We start from the raw sequence: 23,103 nt of genomic DNA, 5'->3' as shown, positions 1-23,103 counted from the left end.
ATATCATTGTTTCATAGACTTGAAAACCGAACAATTATCAAATGAATGTTTCTCCCATAGTATTGATCAAAATATCACTTCTTAATATTCAAATCTTTGACAGAATTCAGTTATATATATATATATATATATATATATATATATATATATATATATATATATATATATATATATATATATATATATACTAGCAAAAGTACCCGTCATTGACTGGGTTCAAAAACAGCCTACAGAAAATGGACTCTGATGTATGAAAGTATGATAGGTTATAAAAAGGAAGGGCTGTAAAGAGATAGCTTCGAATTTGTGGGTATCAAGTAAAAATAGATAAACCCCATAATTTATTATACCATACCTGTTCACACTGAAACATTTATCACAATATTCTGTGGATCTATATTAAAAAAACTTGTTAAACTTTATGATATATTTCCATTCTATGGAGGTCAGGCGCGAACGAACACCCCATAATTTTATTATACCATATTTCTTCAAACTGAAACATAATTATCAAAGTATACTTACGCAGATAGATATGAAAAGTCTTTATTAAAGTTTGTGCCTATTTCCATTCTATGGAGGCCAGGCGCGAACGCAGACCCCACAATTTTATTATACCATCCCTATTTAAGTTAAAACATATTATCAATGTATTGTTATGTACATCCATATCAAAAACATTTGTAAACGTTTTTCTTTTTTAATTCTTAATTTTTTTATTTCAACACTTTGTGGACCAGGCGCGTACGCAGACCTCCACAATTTTAATGAATCATCAATATGCCAGATCAAACATACCCATTACTGTGTCTCGATACATCTCCTATCATTATATGTGATCAGTTTTCTATAATAGTCAACCATATAGGAGCCTATTCGTGACCACACACACACACACACACACACACACACACACACACACACACACACACAGACGTTCAGCTTTATAGTATAGAATATATATATATATATGTATGTATAGAAGATATATATATATATATATATATATATATATATATATATATATATATATATATATTTAATATCGAAGATAAATAAATTTATGAAAGAATCATTTACGTACGATTCAAAAATTTTACATCAATAAAAATTTTGTGTACGATAGTTTCTCATACGATATGCTTTTGTATTGATATCAGGTGTGATACACACACATACACACAAATACATACATACATATATATATATATATATATATATATATATATATATATATATATATATATATATATATATATATATATATATATTAGTGAAACGATAAATTTGCCGCTCTAAAGAAAACAAACCTGGTGTCAATTTCCGGTGCTGAATAGTACAGGAAACTAATACCGAGTTCAAAATGAAAACATAACATCATGACTATTGCAAATAAAATTTTAAACTACTACCTTAAGATTAGATCGTCTAAAACTAGACATATTTTATTATAAAAAATGAACGTTACAACAAGGAACAATTATGGAAACAAACAGAATTTTTACTTAAATGGTTGACTCTATTTGGTTTTTGAAGGAGGAGGAAAGCGAGACGTTTTTTGTTCTTACGAATGGGAGCGGAAAAGTCTATGGATTTCTTTTTAAATATTAAAAGAAAAGTGACGCTTGCAAAGGAAAAAAGAGCACACAAAACTTCAGCTCACTGCAGCAGCGTCGTCCGTCGGTACTTTTTGTAGACTCGTTTTCGCATCTCTCTCATCTGTTCCAGTGGCCTGTTTTTATAAAAGACAGAGTCCCCTAAATTTGCATATTTGCATATGTGCATGAGAGCACACGAGATTCGGCAAGGCTTCATTGTTATATAACGCCGCAGGCGCCATCTTGGACCCTTTTCAGCATCATGACGCTGCGCCGGCAAAGCGCACACCGATGCGTTACCACAAATTTCTCCACACTCCCCCTGATATCATCATCACAGAGAGGGCAGGAATACGGTGGCTTTTTCTTCGGTTGCTTCTTCGAGGAGGGAGACCAGGGGCTTCGTCATCGCCTGTGCTTTCATCCTCGGTTTCAGGGTCAGTGAACCTAAGGCTGCTAATGTCAGGGTCGCTATCCGATGAAGTTGGCGTAACCCAGAATGATGGTTCACTGGTCTCGGATCCAGTTTCGCTCTCATCGCTGTGTGGCGGCTGCGCTTGTGATGGCAGTCGAAGATCCTTGGTGTGGGCTGATCACCTCAGTAACATGCTCGGTTCTGTAGTATGTGGTGCACTTGCCGTGGAGGTTTTTAATCCAGACGGCATCCCCTCTTTGATACTCTCTCTTGGGCAGTGCGCTGGTCTCCATGCCTCTCAGTCTGGCGTGGTACCTGTGCCGTGCTTCGGCTGACTCGGTAGAGGGTGAAATGTCGTCCTTAGGGGTGACATTATACCAATAGACGTCCTCAGGCACCGTACACCCCTTACTAGCTGCGATGATCTTTACAGTCCTTTGGTTTGTCTCGATAATTCCATTCCGTTGGGCACATGGGCGCATCGAAATCGCAGACGTATACCCCAGCTGTCTGCGAATTGTTTGAACTGCTCGCTAACAAAGGCGGTGGCATTGTCGGTCAGTATCTAAGAACGGGGATCACGCTCAAGGAAGACATTTTCCAGCTCACGGACAACGTCGGCCGAGTCCTGCCGGCGAAGGAGCCTCCACAATGCAAATCTAGGCAGTCCGCAATCGATGAGCGTAAAAAAAATGCCCGCCATTGTGGTGAGTTATGGTCATTGCGAGCCTGTTCCAAGTTCCTCTCACACTCACTTTTCCCTTCTTCCACCGGACGGGTGCTAGGTCGATCGACCGACGGGTTTCGCAGCTCCTCACAACAGATTTCACGTCTCTCTTTGACATATAGGGGCTCATCAGTCTGGCAAAGTAAAGGGTTCGGTTTACACCGGGGTGCCTGCTTTGGTAATGGACATCAGCAACATGGTCCGAACAAAGCCGAAGCCCAACCGCGGCGCAATTTACAGGTGCCGGTTCGTCCACTTCTTTCGGCAGGTTCAGCCAACGGCGTGGCACTCTGGTCAGGCGATCAGCGCGATTCTAACAGGACTGCACCAGTGTTACATCTACGGCCTGGTTGAATTCCTAGATGATCTCGGCAGTGTAGCAAGTCGTCCCCGTATTAGCATTTGATGCCTTCGTTGTCAACCGTGCTTTCACACACAGGCATTGGCTATTCACCGATGCAAGCATGTAGATTCTGTGACGATGTGTAGCATTCTGGCCTGCCACTGAAGCGCCAGATTTACGCCTTGGGTGTAGCATCAAGCTCAGTCAGGTTTATGTGCCCAGCGTTATTTTCTGGTCGAAGCCAGCAGGTATCTTCTATGATAAATCCGTTGACTGCCTGAGCAACGCCAAGGGCGAGTGAGCTGGCGTCCATCCAAACTGTAAACTCGCTCCTGTCGACGCATAAGATCCCTCGCACGGGGTCGTCCTCTGTCACTCTGGCCACAGCTTCTACCAGCATACTTCGCAGGGAGGGATCGCGCACCTCATCGTCCCATCCCGTTAACATTGAAGTCGCACGTCGCTTTATGGCCGCCACCGCCACCCAGAGCCACCCACACACAGGGAAGTGGCCTACCAGTTTTCCGCAGATGAAAAAAGCGCTTCGACGAGTGATGTTGGATGGAACTTCCAGGATGTCACCACCTCTTCCCCAGCGGAGTCCGTCTGCGCTGCAATTCACATGCAAGCCAAGAACTTTCGCTCCATTTTGCAGGCACTCTGACTCCTTGCACGACAGCCCGAAGCTCTCAAAGTGTTCTTTCACTGCCTGGGCACACATGAGGCTCTCGTTCACAAAAATGTCGTTAATATACGACGACGTCGCCTGTTGCACGGCTTGATCCTGACGCCGGATCGGCTGCATAATCGCTGTCATAATGTTCGGGGCCACGTTTAGGCCGAACCCCTAGCGAGTCCCTTTGATCTCGACTGTTTGGAACGGCCACAGTGATTTCTCGATGCGTATCTGAAGGTAGGCTTTTCGCAGGTCCAGGATTGCTGTATACGTCCCCTGCTGCAACTACTCCCTTAGTTTATATGCACAGACGTCAGCACCCGCCGTGTGTGGGTCGACGTGTTCATTGGGTTCCTGGTAATCCATGACGGGTCGGACCTTCTGTTTATTCTCTTGCCTGACGGCCATCAGGGGAATCAGCCTCCTTGGTGGGCCCGAGCTCATCCTCTGGGTACGGAACTAGCCAGCCATTATCCATCCAAACCTGGAGTTCTGCCTCGTACTGTCCCCTGAGCCACGCGGGAGGTGGATACTCCGTCAGCCGATTCCGCAAGCACAGTGGTGGCTGGTCGCCCGCCCACTTCCAGGATGCGGTCAATGCGTTTGTGCCCTTGTCATATTCCGTGTGGAAGTCGGATTTATCAAGAGGGATTGCCGCGCAGACCTGTTCCTTGTGTTGGGAAAACCTCGCATCACCGGTGCCGTCCACGGTAATTCAACCCAGCTGTGTAATAGTGTTTATTACAAGGAGAAGGTTGTATCCAAGAAGCTCCCTGTCGACCACCACTGCCTTCACAGCCACTGGGAGGGGGGGGGCATCGCCAACGCTTATATGGACAATGCTCACCCCGCAACACACCAGCGAGCCCTCGCCAACGGTTAATACTGGGACCTCCTATTTCGTCCATGAGGTGCAACATTTCCTGTGTATGAGGGTTTGGGTGCATCCGGTGTCAACCAGCGCTTAACGCCTACACCCATCAACTCGCAATGTCACTATAGGAGGCACCTTGTTCAATGTTGGTTTGGGGAAGGTTCTGGCGCCGCGGCTTCCTCCCCTTGCTCGTTTCCCAGACAATTCCGTGCTACGTGGCCTGGCTTGTCGCATCGGTGACAGCGTCCCCGTTTCCATGCTCCATAGTTCGGGGTGCGCTTCGCACCACTTCTGCAGTCTCTGGCGAAGTGGTACGGGCCACCACATTTGTAGCGCCGTGGGTTCTGTGTAGGCGATTGCAGTGCGTCAACCGCTGCCGAGACCTGCTCCACATCGTCCTTTAGGATGTTTCGGGCTCTAACCAACAACTCCTCAATATTCGATCGCTTGCACCGTCGAAGAGGGCAGCAAGCTACTTCAGGTCGGCCAGGTAGACGTCCACAGTCTCCCCTGACCCAAGCCGATGTTCAGAGAATTGCCTCCAGGCAACAAAAGAGTCCACACCGAATGCTCCGTACAATGCTTATTTTATCTGCTTCATTGTCGCCTCATTCCCGAGCTGCTGGTACACGGCATCAGCCCCCTTAGTGAGCCTCAATGGGATGACCATAGCTGGATCCTTAATTTTGCACAACCGGCAAACGCGCTCGGCTTTCTGCAGCCATTAAACCACCGAAGGACCAGGTGGGGGCCTGTCAAACTCGGGTATCAGCTTCAGGTCGAATCTGTCTATGGTAAAAAAATGTACGCCGAAATAGCTTGACGTTTGCAAAGGAAAAAAAAAGAGTAAACAAAACTTCAGCTCACTGCAGCAGCGTCGTCCGTCGGTACTTTTTGTAGACTCGTTTTCGCGTCTCTCTCATCTGCTCCAGCGGCCTGTTTTATAAAAGACAAAGTCCTCTAAATTTGCATATTTGCATATGTGCGTGTGAGCACATGAGATTCGGCGAGACTGCATTGTTATATAATGCCGCACCCTTTTCAGCATCATGATGCTGTGTTTGCAAAGCGCACACCGATGCCATTTAAGAGGTAAGCCTGCGTTTCCACGATTTTCGCCATAAAAATGTTACAAATTGAATGGGTAGATCATCTACTATATTATGTTATTTGGGAATGACAATAGAATTGACAACTGAAAATAAAAATAAAAAAGAATCAACTTACTGCACTTGAGGTGAAAATAATAGTCTCTGAGAATGTATTAAAAACGGATGTGAAAGGACATGACTTCACATAGCGCAAATAGAGATGATGATAGCGATTGTAAGTCCGTTTGGAAACATGTAAGGGCGTGGACGTATAACGATATCGACTAGAAAGATTTAATTCTTGATTTTCATTCTCTCTCTCTCTCTCTCTCTCTCTCTCTCTCTCTCTCTCTCTCTCTCTCTCTCTCTCTCTCTCTCTCTCTCTCTCTCACACACACACACTCACACACACACACACTCTCTCTCTCTTTCTCTTTCTCTCTCTCTCTCTCTCTCTCTCTCTCTCTCTCTCTCTCTCTCTCTCGTAACACCTTCCCCGCTATTTGGATCACATAAAAGCTCACAAAAGAAAAATGGCCGTCGACTGTATAAACTTACGCATCTTTCGTCTTCTGCTTCAAAGCCAAGATTTTCAGCCCCTTCCATTTCGTCGACAGAACTTCGTTTATTCTCTAAAATGACCATAAATAAGAATACATTAATTCAAGGTGAGTGTAAGTAAAATAATTAATGGAATATTATTAATGTTCTTCTTTCTCATCCCTCTCTCTCACCCCAGAATTTTAATGTTGTTTTTGGAATTCTTTCAGAATTTCAAGTAATGTAACATACATTATAAGCTCAATTATATATTCCTCAATTTCATTAAAAACATATTCAGTATATTTTCATTTGTACAGATGTGCAGGCTGATTCATAGATGTCCATATTTAGTATAAAGGATGCTTGGAAAATCGATGACATAACTCCTTGATTAGGATCTATATGTGTAAAGTAGTTGTGGTCCATTTCTTTCTTGTATGATCTTTGGTTTGTATGGACCATATTTATTTACCTGCATTTGACAAGTTTGTTGTTCCAATATTACTTTAGAACAGGGGTTCTGAACCGGGGTCCACATGGACCTAGGGGTCCATGGAATATTTCTGGGGATCCACAGGCAAAACATAACAAAACTCATCATTATTATTATTATAGTTATAAAATACTTTATTTGCATTAAATTAGTTTCCATTTAAAAATAAAGCTTAATTATATAATATTTCTTTGATTATTAAAACCTCAAAATTTATGAGTGAAAAACAGAAGATTGCCTTATGGCCAATAGTTATGAAGGGGTCCACCAAGATAAAAAGAAGGAAAAAGGGGTCCATGAGTAAAAAAAAGGTTGAGAACCACTGCTTTAGAACATATAAGATCTAAAAGAAATGAAAGTCTACAGACTTAATAACGATAAACCTCCTCAAATATTTATTCCATGCAGAGTAAGGCTAAAAATAAATTGCTATACACGGTGGAACGATAAGATTTCCTCCCTAGAAAAGACTACATGATTCCATTTCCGTTTGATGAAAAGCGGTTTTCCTTTTTATTGCAGACCATCTACAAGTTTGCCAGTTGTGTACAAATACTAAGAGCGATAGGAGCCTTCTATCATGTCTGAAAGTGACACAATGTTCAACGAGAGAGATCGGAGATGCACCACTGTACAACTCATACTCTCTACCGATCCAAGTTATGAAAACAGGACCATTGTCAGCACCCTCAAAATGTCACCTCAGATCTTCGAAGCTTGAAAGTCAACACCAGAGTGTATCTAGATCTGATGAATGGTGTAGTAATACCTGGGTATGGCAGCAGGACTCAGCGCCGGCCCACAAGTCCAAAGAGACCCAGGCTTGGCTTCAGAAAAGGGGCTATGATTTTGTACCCATTCTCTAACTGGTCCCCCTCGTTCCTATCTGAACTTGCTGGACTACTTCGTTTGGCCATACATCGACAACATCACATACATGACTTCTCACATAACCAAAGCCAACCTGATCGCCACTATCCGCCAAGTATTTGCCGAACTCCCGGAAGTGCTTATGGAAAAAGCATGATCCCAGTTACAAACCTGCATCGAGTCGGTGACTGAGGCTGAAGGCAGCTATATTGAATAGATGTCAGCTCTACTATATAATCCCGTTACCTGAATTGATTTTTTTCAATAAAAGTTTTAAAATAAAGCTGTAGTGTTGTTTTCTTTAGGGCGTCAAATTTGTCCTTCAACTCTGTACTTATCGCAGATATTTCGATGTAAAACCTATCTAAGAAAACTCCCAGACACAAAAAGTACACTTATGTGAAGTTAAAAACATCGGCCCATCCGTTTGGGAGTTCATAGGAACGAACTCACGCACACACAGAGAAAAAGTGCTTTTTACACACACACACACACACACACACACATATATACATATATATATATATATATATATATATATATATATATATATATATATATTGGAAATTGAAATTATAAAAATAGCTAGAAAACCCTTAAACAGATATAAAGGGGAACTGTGGACTAGAAAAGATAGAGAGGGCCATTTTGACATCACAATGGGTCCCCGGATTCTGCGTAGGTTACTGACTTGGTAGGCTTGTATTTACTAAGGGAGATAGACAGGAAAATCCCCGGTTTAAATAGGGGGAGGTTATAGGGATAACGCACTTTTTATAGTTAATTCTGGCGATCGCATTACGGAAAAATCAAGAAAAAATATCAGAAGTTTTTTTAAGGAATTGGGATTAGAGATAACAATAGACAGCAATTACAAGAAAGTTAACTTTTTAGACGTTACCCTCAACTTAAACGATAACGCATGTGAACCATATCACAAACCCAACCAGAAAATATTCTACATAGATTACCAATCGAATCATCCGAAGTGTATGAAGAAGGCGCTTATCTCCAACATTTCCAAAAGAGTTTCTGAACTTTCTAAGAATAAGAGTCTTTTTGATAAAAACAAGGAATATTACAATGAAGCTCTTCTGAGATCGGGATACAATGGAAAAATAGATTACAAGAGGACCAATAATAGTAAGAACAACAAACCTAACTGCACAATATCGCATAACATGGCAATGAGAGCTAGAAAGAAACCGAAGGATACGTTAATAAGAATCAGAAGAATGGGAACGGAGGGAGTAATAATAACAGCGGAACAGGTAATGACAAGGGGGTACCATAAATAAGAGAAATAGACGCAAGAGGCAGGTTTGGTTCAATCCACCGTTCAGCGAGCATATCAAAAACAATATACCCAGGGAATTTTCTCGATTTCAAGCAACTTAACTGACACTATAATAAGCTCTAACAACAGGAACATCAGCAAAATAAGGAATAATAACAAGTTAGCATCCGAATGAAAGTGTTTTAGACAGAAAATGTAACTGTAGAATACCTGGCAATTGTCTGTTGGATGGTAGATGCCTAACCTCAGAAATAGTGTATAAATGCGAGATTAAGACCGATAGTACTAAGACGATATATCTTGGGGTCACTGATTGCGTTTTTAAGGAAATATATAAAAACCACATAGTATCCTTTAAAAAGGAACCAGAGATGGAAACTAATAGGGAAGGTGTTAACGATAGCAGGGGGGGGGGATGGTACAAGAATCAACATTAGGAATAAAAGGAGGAATACAACTGCATTAGGGGATTGGGTCACGGAACTTAATAGAAACAATTAAGATTTTGAATTGAAATGGTCAGTAGTGGATAGGGGGAGTAAGTATAGCTATATTGTTAAAGTTCTCAAAATTATTTTTCTTTCTCTTCATATATTTCATATCAGCGGTAACGCCGTTTTCTCTCTTTTTTTTATTACAGCTAGCAGAGGTATCTGGCAATATCCCGGAGATCGTCATATAAATAAAATAAAGCTCTAATTCAGCTCTACTTAGCCCCCCCTCTGTGACAATTTTCGACCATCATAGCTGGTTGGGTCACAAAATGACTGTACCATTCATGTAATGTCTGCATATATTTTGCAAAACGTAAAAATACGGAAGGATGTATATTACAAGAGTAGATTTTATTTTTCTGTAGATCTTTTAAAATATTTTTTATGATATTTTCTTTATAATTGATTGAAAAGTATGAAACAACTTTTTAAACAAATCTCATTTACAGTTGGCCGTTGCTAACGCTATTAGAAATCTTCATAAACGATTAAAAAGAATCGACGATTGCTATGCAAAATAAAAAAAAAGTAGTTTGAGAACGAAATAGTTAACAAAACCTGTCTCATGCCAAGAATGAACTTCTAAATAATAATGTTACTATTTAGAAAACGAATTTAAACATGGTGACGGATCTCTCTTAACTATCTTCTACCTTCCGTCTATGAAGAAATGTTCATGTTTTTTCTCGCAATTTCAAAGACTTGGTCTGTTATTAGATTGCTTTACGTTACTGTAAAAATAAAATCGAGATACAAATAATAATAATAATAATAATAATAATAATAATAATAATAATAATAATAATAATCTTCGATCTTAAACTTTTCGCAAGGACCGAAAATGAACTAGAGACATTAATAAACACCACCATGATCTTCAGCCAGGATATCTAGTGATAAGAAAGGGAAAACTGGAGAGGACAGAGGCATAGAACTACCCAACCAAACGGAGATGACGGCACTAGGCGAACAAGCCGCTTATAAATACATGGGAGATCTGGAAGCAGACGGCATCAAAGCAACAGAAATTAACGAGAGAATTAGAAAGGAATATCTCAGGAGAACAAGAAAACTTCTCGAAACCAAATTATATAAGCGAAACCTAATAAAAGGCATAAATACATGGACAGTGTCACTAGTAAGATACACTAGGCCGTTCATAGAGTGGACTAACGAACAGAGATAGCTCGATCAGAAGAACAGAAAACTCATGACCATGCACTACGCACTACACTCGAAAGACGATGTTGACCGACTCTAAGTGAAAAGGAAAGACGATGGGAAAGGGCTGGTCTGTATATGTTAATGAAACCAAAAAGAACTAGAAAAATGCATAATGCAAAACACTGAAAGAATAATCATGGCAGCGAGAGACACTGAAAAAATCAATAAAACAGAAAACAGAGAGACAAGAAAAGAAAAATGGGAAAAGAAACCACTACACGGAAGATTCATAAGAATGACAAAAGATGAGATTAATGAAAACACTTGGAGATGGATGCGAAAAAGACATGTAAACCGAGAAACTGAATCCCTAATAACTGCGGCACAAGATAACTCGATAAGAATCAACCACATCAAAGCAAAGATTGACAAAATACAAGAAAACAGCAAATGCAGACTCTGTGGACAAAGGGACGAAACAATAAACCATATAGTAATTGAATGTAGCAAACTAGCCCAAAAGGAATACACGAGCAGGCACAACCATGTTAGACAGGCAGTACACTGGGAATTATGCAAACAACTGCATCTCGAACGCACAGACCAGTGATACAAGCATAAGCCAGCAACAGTACATGAAAACGAGAATTACAAAATCCTATGGGACATGGACATACAAACAGATAAACCGATCCAAGCAAGAAGACCGGGTGCCGTAATAATTAACAAGAAAGAAATTTCCTGCCAAATCGTAGACTTTGCTGTCTCAGCCAACCACAGGATAAATATCAAAGAAAAAGAGAAGCGGAGCAAATACACAGAGCTAGCCAGAGAGCTGAAAGAGATATGGATGATGAAAAAAATCAAGATAGTAGGAGCACTAGAAACAATTCCGAAAAACTTTGAGAAGAGAATTGGAGAAATTGGAATCAGATGAATGTCTGAAAAGATACAATGAATAACAATAATAAAAACAGCTGAAATATTAAGGAAAACCCTGCAATGCGGAGACTAATACATGAGGCACATGTGCGGGCTAGATGAGCTACTGAAGAGACAAAACACGAAACGTTACATGAAACCAAGAACATTGAAGCTGAATATCTATAAGTTCTTCATCCCCATCCCCATTACCCAATCATCGCCACCTCCAAAAGAATGATGCCAAATAGGCGGGAAGGCTCAAGAAAGATGGAAAGACTGAGGAAGGAGCGCTGAACAGACTTCCGCTGGACAAATGCCAAGAGAACTGGTACCTTGGGGAGGCTTATTGCCACTCAAACTCCAGTGGAAACGAATGGCCGCTGCTAGCGAGAAATCAATGGTAAGCGGCTGTTACGATAATGCAAATTCATTTGTGAATTTTATCGAAAGAGGTTGAGAGTACTGGAAATCTGAGGAGACTTGTTGTCACTCAGCTCTCAGGGAACACCACAGGCTGTTTTCAATGAGATCTTTGATGATCGTGTGAAAGCGCCATGTGAACCCATCATAATAATAATTCTGATTTCGTTTATCAACGTCTCTCTGGAAAGGGATGGAATTCATTCCCAGAGGATTTCCCTTAATCCCGGCTTCAAACCAGGAGCTTCAAAGATCAAGGGTTTTCCTAAGGATGTTGGTGGTGCCTACAATTGCAGAGGTCTGAAGGCCGTCGAAAATATTGGGGATTTGTAGTTTTTTCAATTGTCCTTCCAGACGATTGGTACTACTCTTAGTGTACCAACTATGACCAGGATTATTTGTGTTTTAACCGCGTGTATACGCCTTATCTCCAAGGATAATGGAGCATAATTGCTCCACTTCTCATTCTCCTTCTCTCTCACATTTCTGTCCTAGGGTACTGAGAAGTCTACAATCTGCCAGGTTTTGAGACCTTGTCAATGACGACCAAATCCGGAGGATTATGTTCCAATTGCTTGGTCGTTATGACACTTTTGTCCCACCATACCTTTACCTTGCCATCCTCACTTGTTCTCACTTCATCAGACACCTCAAACTATTTTCCAGCACACTTCACCCCAACCCTCTTACACACCTCCCAATATATCCGGAGTCCCATTCGATCGTGTCTTTTGCGGTACTCTCTCTGGGCCAATCCACTACACCCTGCTGCAAGGTGCGCAATTGACTCTGAGGTCTTACCACAAATCCGGCATTCTGCAGCAACTTTCTCTCCTAAAACCACTTTTTTGAACAATCGTGTTCCTAGTGCCTGCTCTTGTGCTGCACAAACAAAAGCTTCAGTACTTTTAGCCAGATACCCAGCTCTAAGCCATTGCCATGATCTTTCATCAGCCACTTTTGCTATATCCTAGAAGAACCTTCCATGCATTTTCTTCCTAGCCAGTTCCTCTGCCCTTTCTCTATGCATACGTTTCACATAATCAGCCTTAGTCCCACATACCTCCACTTCATTGGCCACAACCTTAAGCATCCACTCCTCACTTCTAACCACATGCTCCTTGAACGACATCTCCTCGGTTCTAACACAACCTTTTACACTTTTCAATCCTCTAACACCGTCTTTCCTCTTTTGATGCAGCCTTGCTACGCTACTTCGAATGTGAAATATACCAAACATTGCTAAAACTTTTCTTGTCTTGATATCCATGGCATGCAAATCCTTGTCAGACCATTCTAAAATTCCCACACTGTATCTCAAAACACTGACTGCCCATGCATTCACTGCTTTCATTAGGTTTCCTCCATACAGTTTCGACTTTGCAATTAGTTCTACTCTTCTAAGATATTCCTTCCTGACTTTCTCCTTCATTTCTCTGTTCATGATGCCTACACTCTCCAACACTCCCAAATACTTATACCCTGTATCTTCTATTTTTTTTTTCATGATTTCTCCATTTGGCAAGACTATTCCATTCGAATGAACCTTTAATCCCTTTTTCATCACCAGCACCGCGCATTTACTAATACCAAAACCTATCCTAATGTCTTCTAAGTATGTCCCCACAAGTTCTACCAGTCTCTCCATTTCCTTTTCATTTCTACCGAATATTTTCAAATCATCCATAAACAGTAGATGGTTGAGGCGTCTGTCACCAGATCCAAAGTTATACCCCAGTTTTTCTCTTTTCAAGAGAATGATCAGTGGCATCATTATCATTACAAAAGGAAGTGGCGATAGCGAATTCACTTGAAATATTCCACGTTTAATGCCAACCTGCCCCATCTCCTCTCTGTTTGCTGTCAGTACCGTTTTCCATTGAGCCATGCTTATTTCCAAAAGCCCTACCACATTCTCAACAACCCTCATCATTATTAGTGTTTCAAGTATCCATGAATGAGGAACCATGTCATAAGCCTTTCTATAATCGATCCATTCTACGCTCAGATTCCTCTTCTTCTTCTTCTTCTTCTTCGCATCTTGCCTTAATGCTTTATCAATTACTAGTTGCTCTTTGGTACCTCTCGAACCTTTCCGGCACCCATTCTGTTCGTCAGGAAAAACACCATTACTCTCAAGATGTTCATAAATTTTCTCCGCAAATATTCCAGTCAACAGTTTCCACATCAATGACAGACATGTAATTGGTCTATAATTATTGGCATCTGTTCCCTTTGCAGGATATTTCCTAATCAGTGCTGTTTTCCCTTCACAAGCTAATCAGGGGCATCTCCCTACTCTACAACCCTTTGCAGGGCAGCAGCTATAGGTGGATAAAGGCATGGAAACTGTTTTAACCAGAAGCCCATCACCCCATCTGGACCAGGCGTCTTTCAATTTGTCATCCTTCGTATGCCAGCCTTAACGTCATCGATGGTTATCTCAACGTTCTTCATCTGCTGCATTTCTGATAGCCTTTCTCTGACCTCTCCCAACCAGCTAGCCTTCTTATTATATCGCCCGTCGACAGACCAAATTCCACTCCAGAACTCCTGGCATCTTTTGCATTTGGAGTGTTGTTATTTTCCGCCTGTTTACTACCATTTAATTCTTTATACAGCTGAGATTGATTGTTCCGGAAAAGGTTGTTCTGCCGAAATGCAATAATTTTTCCAACAAAGTTCCGAATTTTCATGCCACAAGTGTGGATCTTCTCTTTCGACATTGTTAGAAGGTTCATTGTTCCCTTTTTCAGCAATCTATATCTCCTTTCAAGCTCGTCCTTGGCTTTCTGTCCTAGTTTAACTCCGTTTCTTATTTCTTCGATTCTACCAATATCTTTTCGCCACCGTTTAATACTTTCTTCAAGCCGCCTCTGCCAGTATGGCCTTCTATCTTTCATTTCTCTCTTTTTCTTCTTTATTAAACTAAGACGATCCGCAATGACGTATAATGCTGCATACAGAAGCCTGTTAAGTTCCGTAATCGATATGTTCTTTCTTATTATGTTGTGAATTACTCCTTGAACTATTTTGACCTCGCTTTTCACCTTCCGACTATCACTATTCTTTATAATTGAAATCTCTATGATATCGTCTCTAAGAAGAACCTCTCTTAACTTCTGAAGTACTTTTTTTTTCTACAGAAGTCAAAGTTCGAACTTCATCACCACTTCTCCATACATCTTCTCGTTTCACTGGTTCCGATGTATGGAGAAGTAGTGAAGTTCGAACTTTGACTTCTGCAGAAAAAGAAATAATAATAATAATAATAATAATAATAATAATAATAATAATAATAATAATAATAATAAAAGTCAAATGTTACTTCAAATTAATTTCAGAAAACAGTCTTTGTTTCGATATAAACGTATAATTTTGTTTGTCAATTACAATTTAATGAAAATCCTCTAAAAATGAATGGCAAAATAGCTACACGGGCGACAGGCGAATTATCTAGTTAAATGTTAGTTCGAATTTATAATAGAAACCAGACTTTTTACCGATATTGACGTAGAAATTTTCCCCGCCTTTGAACAAGGGAATTAAATACTACCAAAGCGGCGGGGAAAATTGCCCTCCTCCTCCTCTTTTCCCATACAATATTTCCAGTATGGTGTAAGGTAGACCTATCTTCAAGCGCCCTCTTTCAGAGCATGACTTCCGACTTTTACTAATTACTTATTTATTTATTTTTCCCCATATGTATGTGTGATAGTGCACGATACCTGTTGGATACACGGGAGCTTTACACTATTCCTGCATCAGAACCACAGGTAAAACAATTCTGGAATCGGTGTTGCCACAAACACCAAAACATGAAAAATGTCAATTACAAATAATCCAAACCATGGGACCCAGAAGAAATATCTGGGTGTCATGATCGGCAGGTGTTCCTTCGGTAGCCAGCATGGGGGACCCGGTCGTCATCCTGCGAATGTTGGCCAACTTTCTAGTTTCAGAAACTCAAATGACATGGACGTTGAACAGGTAAGTATAACCTCTAATTTCAGGGAACAAAATGATACCGAACAAACACAGCACGAAAGGCTAGCGCAAAACCTGAGAAGATGTATACAGGAAGCAAGCGTACCAGACTGGATGACAAAAGGTAGAACCACACTGCTACAGAAGGACACGAAGAAAGGAACCGTCCCTAGCAACTATAGGCCAATCACAGGCTTACTAACTATGTGGAAGATACTGACAGCACAACTAAGGAAACAAATCTACCACTCCCTGAATAACCCTGGACTCATCCCTGAGGAGCAGAAAGAATGCAAAAAAGGAAAAAGAAGAACACATGACCTGGTATATATAGATCAAAAGATCCTAAAGGAGGTAAAAAGGAGGAGAAAGAATTTAGCCATGGCATGGATCGACTACAGAAAAGTACGACAGGAACCCCCAAGCATGGATAATAGAATGCCTAAAAATGTATAAAATACCAAGCAGGATCACCAACGTAATAGAAAATGCAATTAAAACATGGAGACTGGAATTGACAGCTGATGGATAACACAACACAAATTAACATACAAAGAGGCATCTTCCAAGGAGACTCACTATCACCACTACTGTTCATCATAGCCATGATGCCCTTGAACAGTATTTTCAGAAAGTGCCAAGCCGGATACAATTTCTCTAATACAGAGGAAAAAAATGAACCACCTGATGTACATGGACGATCTGAAACTTTTTGCAAGGGCCGAAAAGGAGCTAAAGACACTAATTAACACTACCAGGATCTTCAGCCAAGATATCCAAATGGAATTTGGAATGGAAAAGTGCGCACAACTAGTTATAAGAAAGGGAAAACTGGAAACGACAGAAGGCATGGAACTACCCAACCAAACAAAAATGAGGGCACTAGGGGAACAAGACGACTATAAATTCTTAGGAATTCTGGAAGCGGACACCATCAGAGCAACAGAAATGAAAGAGAAAATTGGAAAGGAATACCCTAGGAGAACAAGAAAACTCATGGAAACGAAATTATACAGCAGAAACCTAATAAAAGGTATAAATACATGGGCAGTATCACTAGTAAGATACTCTGGACCGTTTATAGGGTGGACAAAAGAAGAACTGAGACAACTGGACCAGAAAAGCAGGAAACTCATGACCATGCAAAATGCACTACACCCAAAGGACGATATTGATAGACTCTACGTGAAAAGGAAAGACGCCGGGAGAGGACTGATCTATATAGAAGACTGTGTGAAGGACTTCTCCATACATCTGCTCCTTTCACTGATACCGGTGTATGGAGAAGTGGTGATGAAGTTCGAACTTTGACTTCTGTAGAAAAAGAAGTAATAATAATAATAATAAACATAATAATAAACATAATAATAATAATAATAATAATAATAATGATGATGATGATGATGATGATGATGATGATGATGATGATGATGATAATAATAATAATAACAACAACAACAACAACAACAACAACAATAACAATAATAATAATAATAATAATAATAATAATAACATTAATAATAATAATAATAATAATAATGATAATGATAATGATGATGATGATGATGATGATAATAATAATAATAATAATAACAACAACAACAACAACAACAACAATAACAATAATAATAATAATAATAATAATAATAACATTAATAATAATAATAATAATAATAATAATAATAATAATAATAATAATAATAATAATAAACATGAAAGAAATCTTTAGAAAACTGAATAAGGAGCAGAAACCGAAATATCTGAAGAAATCTATATAAAAACCTTATAGAAAATGGTAAACTGGATAACATCAGAATCCATGTATTCTTGTTTCAGAGATTACTATTCTACATAAAAGACTGACACAAAAGCCAATGAGATATATACTGAAAACAGGCATATTAGATTCTCTGATTAAAAGAAGGACAACATTAATTAAAAAGACACTAACAAAGGCATTATTTCATTTTGTAATTTGTAATTATGTGTATTTTAATAATTTATATATGCATTTGTCTTTTTGTTTTCTTTGCTTGGTTTTAAATTTCCCCCAGCAAAACTCAACCACGTTCTCTTCCAGCTTAAATGATTAATTCCACGCTCTGTACTAAGGCTGGAGATAAAATACCATTAGGCAGGATAAATGTTCCGAAATTAACACAAACGCGGATTTATTTTTTCTACCGTAGAAGTCAGAAGAACTTTATTTAAGTAACATACTTAATATCTACAATTACCATATGCTCGCTTGTATTAAGAAAGAGGCTTCGTTGATATCTCTACCAAACCACTGGATATAGCTTATAATTAACTGTTACTATAATTGTAACTGAAATCTGCAGTAATCTTAGCTGCGTCACTAGGACTTTTTTCTGAATAGATACAATTGCTTTGTCCCCAACCTTAACGACTGCCTATAAATATGAATTCCGAATCACGATGAAATAATTGTTTTTCTTTACCTCCAAGACGACTGCCTATGTCTAACCTGCATGCAAAATAGGGGAAAAGAAGGGAAAATTTTTATTCCTTTCTCCCAAGCTAAAACAATACTTGAAACTCTAAATCCTAATGAAACTTTACTGTATTCTGTAAGTTAATAACCCCGACCCTTGAAAGCTAACAATCTGCTCCCCCCCTCTAGCTGCCACTAAAACCCTACATTATACACACGTCTTAGCCTCAAGCCCCTAACTTTCACATCCTAACCGCCTAGCAGTCATCACTAAACATCTATACATTTCTACCTCTGACATGCATTAGAGTTTATTCCTATCTAGTTTGGTACTTACCAGCCAAAGTATGCACTCGGATGCAAAGCGATCTTCATTACATAACAATTGCTTCTTCCTAGATGGTTTTGCAACGAACAATACTAAACCAAATTCGATACTTCCTGTTAACCATAAACGCTCGATGACTCTTAAATGAAAACTGAAATTATCTCTATTCAATAGTAGAAACACTAACACAACTTCTATCTAGTTGCATCTACTGAAAACTTTCCCTAATATCTATTTACTTAATTATACATACGGAATACGCCATGACTTAAAATGTACCCCCAGTTATACCCTTACTGTACTGCACCTACATCTTAACCCTCGTAAATCTAAATATACAGTGACTGGGCAAAATTCTTAGCTCAATTCCTAATACCTACTCACACTATAACGTTAGCCTGTACCTAAACTAACATAAAGTTTTTAAAAAATGGAAAAACCTAAAGGTAAAAGTCTTAATCCGCACTAACGCCTTTCTGACAAGCCTGCTCATAAAACTGCTTCCACTGCATGTCCCTAAATCACTTTGAGGAGTGTAACTATTCATTAGATATATAACCTCTACAAACCCTGTAACATTAACTAACCACGCGGGGTCGCAGAAATACCTGGATTAGGACCTAGGCGCGGAGCAAACCCTCTCAGGGCTGATGGACCCAGTAGATCTTCCCAGATCACCCGTCCAGGAGAAGGAAACTCTGAAACTAAACCAAAGGGGAGGGGGCTTCTCCAGTCTTGGATGACAACCTTCCTAGAGCTGGTGACTCAAACAAATTACCGGTCTGCAAACCTAAATTGCTTAAGGAGTAGATAGGCTCTGTCTATCGCCCGGCTTCCATATTCTTTCGTTGCCTATTAGTCAGGCGCAGAGACACTACCACAGTGAATCGACAAAACACTTAGTGGTAGATCCTGGCTGCTGTTTCTAACTGGTAGTACAGGTGTCCTAACTCTTTGGTAGCGCTTAGAGTGGCTGCTCCATCAACAGTTGTATAATATCGGGATGTTTGTAGTGCCATGTCGTGCATGGAAAGGGACCCTGCACTCATCTCCGATGGGCTCCTAAGGCCACAGTCCTAGTTGAAGAAAGGTCAGCTAATGGTCTACTTGTGTTGCATGTCTGATACCCTGCATAACCTCTTGTTCAGCTCCCGGTTACCTAACTGAAACTCTTTTAAAAAAAAAATGATGACAGTATAATAAAAAAATGAGCTTAAACCAGGCCTAGGGACAAACAAATCCAACTTGCCTCCTCCCTTGAGGTTTGCATTCACTAACATCCGTAGACTTAGAACTAATTTAGCTGATGTTGAAGCATTTCTTCTAACAAATACACCGGATATTTTAGCACTAAGCGAGACTAACCTACACTCCTCAATCCCCTCTAACTATTTTAACATGCCTGGCTATCTCCCACTCTGCCGTAAGGACTCTGACAGACATATGCACGAACTTGGAGTTTATATTCGTAACACCCTCCCCCTGGCTAGAGAAACAAACCTAGAAACAGACGATCAAGCCTTTATGTGCTTTAGACTAAACATACAACATAACACAAGCTACTTTATTTTCTCTACCGCTCTCCCTCGACCCATGACTGCACCATAATAAACAAAGTCTCTGACAGCATAGACACAGCACTCTCCCTTGACACTAGCGCACAAGTACATGTATTGCTGACTTTAATGTTCACCACAAAAACTGGCTTGGATTCTCTACTCACACACATGCAGCGGGCAGCACAACACATAGCTTCGCTATATCTCACTCCCTATCACAAATGGTTACGTTTCCAACCCGTTTCCCTGACCAGCAAGAACAACACGCATCACTTCTAGATATGTTTCTGACCACAGTTCCTGAGGATTGTATAACAAATGCTGACAGCCCACTCGGGAACGCTGATCATGCAGTGATAATGGTAGAAATCGCCCTAAACTCTAGACCCAAAACTGAAGAGCCAGTGCTCAAAACAACGAGATATTATAAAAAGGCTGACTGAGAAGCCATCAGAGATCTTATCAGAGATGTCCCATGGGGAAATATATTTCTCTTCCTGCTGAACAGTGCGCAAATGAGACCACTGAATGGTTCAAAACGGCAATTGAAGCACATGTTCCCATGTGGAAATTTTATAGCAAGCCACACTCTCTCCAATAGTTTACTTCTACTTGCGCAACTGCCATTGCTCAAAGGCAGCATGCATACCGCAGATTTAACCGACATAAGTCCAGTTCAAACAGACATAAGTATATAGAAGCTAGAAGTAACGTTAAGAAAGAAATAGCGACAGCTAAGAGAGAATTTACTGAAACCACTAAAAAAACGCATCGAAGCACAAAAACTAGGAACTCGTGACTTCTGGAAAATCTACAACAGGGTAGTAAATAATGGGCAATCAACAATTCCTCCACTAACCAAAAATCACGAGGTTGTTTGCTCAGGAACCGACAAGGCTAATATGCTTGCCAGCCGGTTTGCCTAAAACTACATGCTATCATAAAAACCTTGACACTTCAAAAGCATTTGGACCTGATCTCATCCCAACTGTGCTATTAAAAAAGTGCTCAGACGAAGTAGCTCCAGTTCTCTCCAAACTCTATAACAAATGCCTTAATGAATCATGCTTTCCGGGCTGTTGGAAAACTGCTTCTGTTTTACCAGTATTCAAGAATCCTGGCGAAAGAACTGGCCCATCAAATTATCGCCCCATTAGCCTCCTCCCAATTTTCGCCAAAATATCTGAGACCATAATTAACCATGCTCTAGTCCGTCACCTTACAGATGCTAAACTTCTGACTGACAAACAATATGGATTTAGACAAGCCCGTTCCACAGCAGATATCCTCACTGTAATCTCTGAACGCATATACCATTCACTGGACAAAACGGGGGAGGGCAGAGCGGTAGCTCTAGATATATCTAAGGCTTTTGACAAGTATGGCATGAGGGTCCCCTCAGGAAAATTAAATCATACGGTATCACTGGTAGAATACTTAACATAATTAAATCCTTCTTAGATAAGAGAAAAATCCAGGTTGTCCTCGACGATCGTACATCTAAACAGTGTGATATAAATGCGGGAGTGCCTCAGGGGTCTATCCTTGGACCTCTATTGTTCCTAATATTTATAAATGACCTCCCTGACAAAACTGCCTCTGAGATGGGTATATATGCTGATGACACCACACTCTATAACAGGCATGACAGGAAAACAAATGAACACATAACTAAAGAAATGGCAAAAACACTAGAGGATGGCCTCCAATCTGTAGTGGAATGGGGGACAAAAATGGATGGTCACATTCAATGCTGCCAAGACTAAACTGGTTTCCTTCAATAATTACAAGAAACCTTCTCTGCCACCAATAGCAATGGCCAATGCCTCCCTGTCTGAGAGTACGTCTTTCAAACTGCTTGGCCCAACGTTCACAGGAAACATGAGTTGGAACAATTATATTGAAAACATTGCCAGGGCCGCTGCGAAGAAGGTAGGCTCTCTCTACCGTGATAGAAAACTACTGACACCTGAAAGTATCCTGTACCTCTATAAGGCCACCATTCGCCCAGGTATGGAGTATTGCTGTCACATTTGGGCTGGTGCATCTGCTACTAGTCTCTCGCTCTTAGACAAGGTTCAAAAGAGAGTCGCCAATCTGATAGGCCCTGAACTGGCATCTAAGCTTCAGCCTCTGTCCCATCGACGAAACGTTGCATCCCTCTGCCTGTTCTACAAGTACTTTAATGGTGAATGCTCTGACGAACTGCAGACACTTGTGCCCTCACGACGTAGACACCCTCGACAAACCCGACAGGCAGCTAAATCCCACCCCCACACTGGAGAGATCCCTAGATGTAGAAGATCTTTCTACTCCAGTAGTTTCTTCCCCAGAACCGCTAGACTCTGGAATTCAATTCCAGGTCCCTGCTTCCCCCACAATACTGACATGCAGAAGTTCAAGTGTAACGTGAACCGACATCTTGCTGCCCAAATCCCAACATAGTGCCCCAGTAGTTGCTGTCCCTGATAGTAGCCCCCTACACCACAGTGGCAATGTGTCTTGTTTGGGGTGAAAATATAATTTTAAAAAAAAGACATTATCTCAAGTAAATACAAACCTATTACTTGCATACCAACATCCTTACAAATTAAGTATACTAATTTCTCTAGAAGGTAGTGCGCAGCTGAATATTTTTTCATACTAATATTGACGGCGGCGGCGGCAACAACAACAACAACAACAACAACAATAACAATAATAATAATAATAAGAAGAAGAAGAAGAAGAAGAAGAAGAGCAGCAGCAGCAGCAGTAAATAAATTAACACCTTTAGCTAAATCACTTCCCCAGAATGAGATTCTACTATTTTTTAGATGATTACGAGGCGGAAAGAAAAAAAATA

The 23,103-nt window shown here is 40.3% G+C and overlaps 2 protein-coding genes across 4 annotated transcripts in view; one reads left to right on the top strand and one right to left on the bottom strand.

The window, feature by feature from the left end:
* The window catches only part of LOC145277992 (monocarboxylate transporter 9-like), a 166,338-nt gene that overhangs the window by 21,791 nt on the left and 121,444 nt on the right, over positions 1–23,103 (top strand). The window lies entirely within an intron of this gene.
* Positions 1–23,103, bottom strand: part of LOC145277994 (monocarboxylate transporter 9-like) — a 66,359-nt gene that overhangs the window by 22,720 nt on the left and 20,536 nt on the right. For all 3 annotated transcript variants that reach the window (XM_080130147.1, XM_080130150.1, XM_080130149.1), the window contains one exon: positions 6,283–6,356. In XM_080130147.1, the coding sequence (XP_079986273.1) occupies positions 6,283–6,356 (74 nt within the window). The remainder of the gene's footprint in view (positions 1–6,282; positions 6,357–23,103) is intronic.

The sequence above is a fragment of the Euprymna scolopes genome, chromosome 6 (genome assembly GCF_053919585.1).
Source record: "Euprymna scolopes isolate OS-2025 chromosome 6, ASM5391958v1, whole genome shotgun sequence".
In the NCBI taxonomy this organism is placed as follows: domain Eukaryota; kingdom Metazoa; phylum Mollusca; class Cephalopoda; order Sepiida; family Sepiolidae; genus Euprymna; species Euprymna scolopes.
The sequence above is the reverse complement of the archived record's forward strand: the minus strand, read 5'-3'. Positions and strand labels throughout refer to the sequence as shown.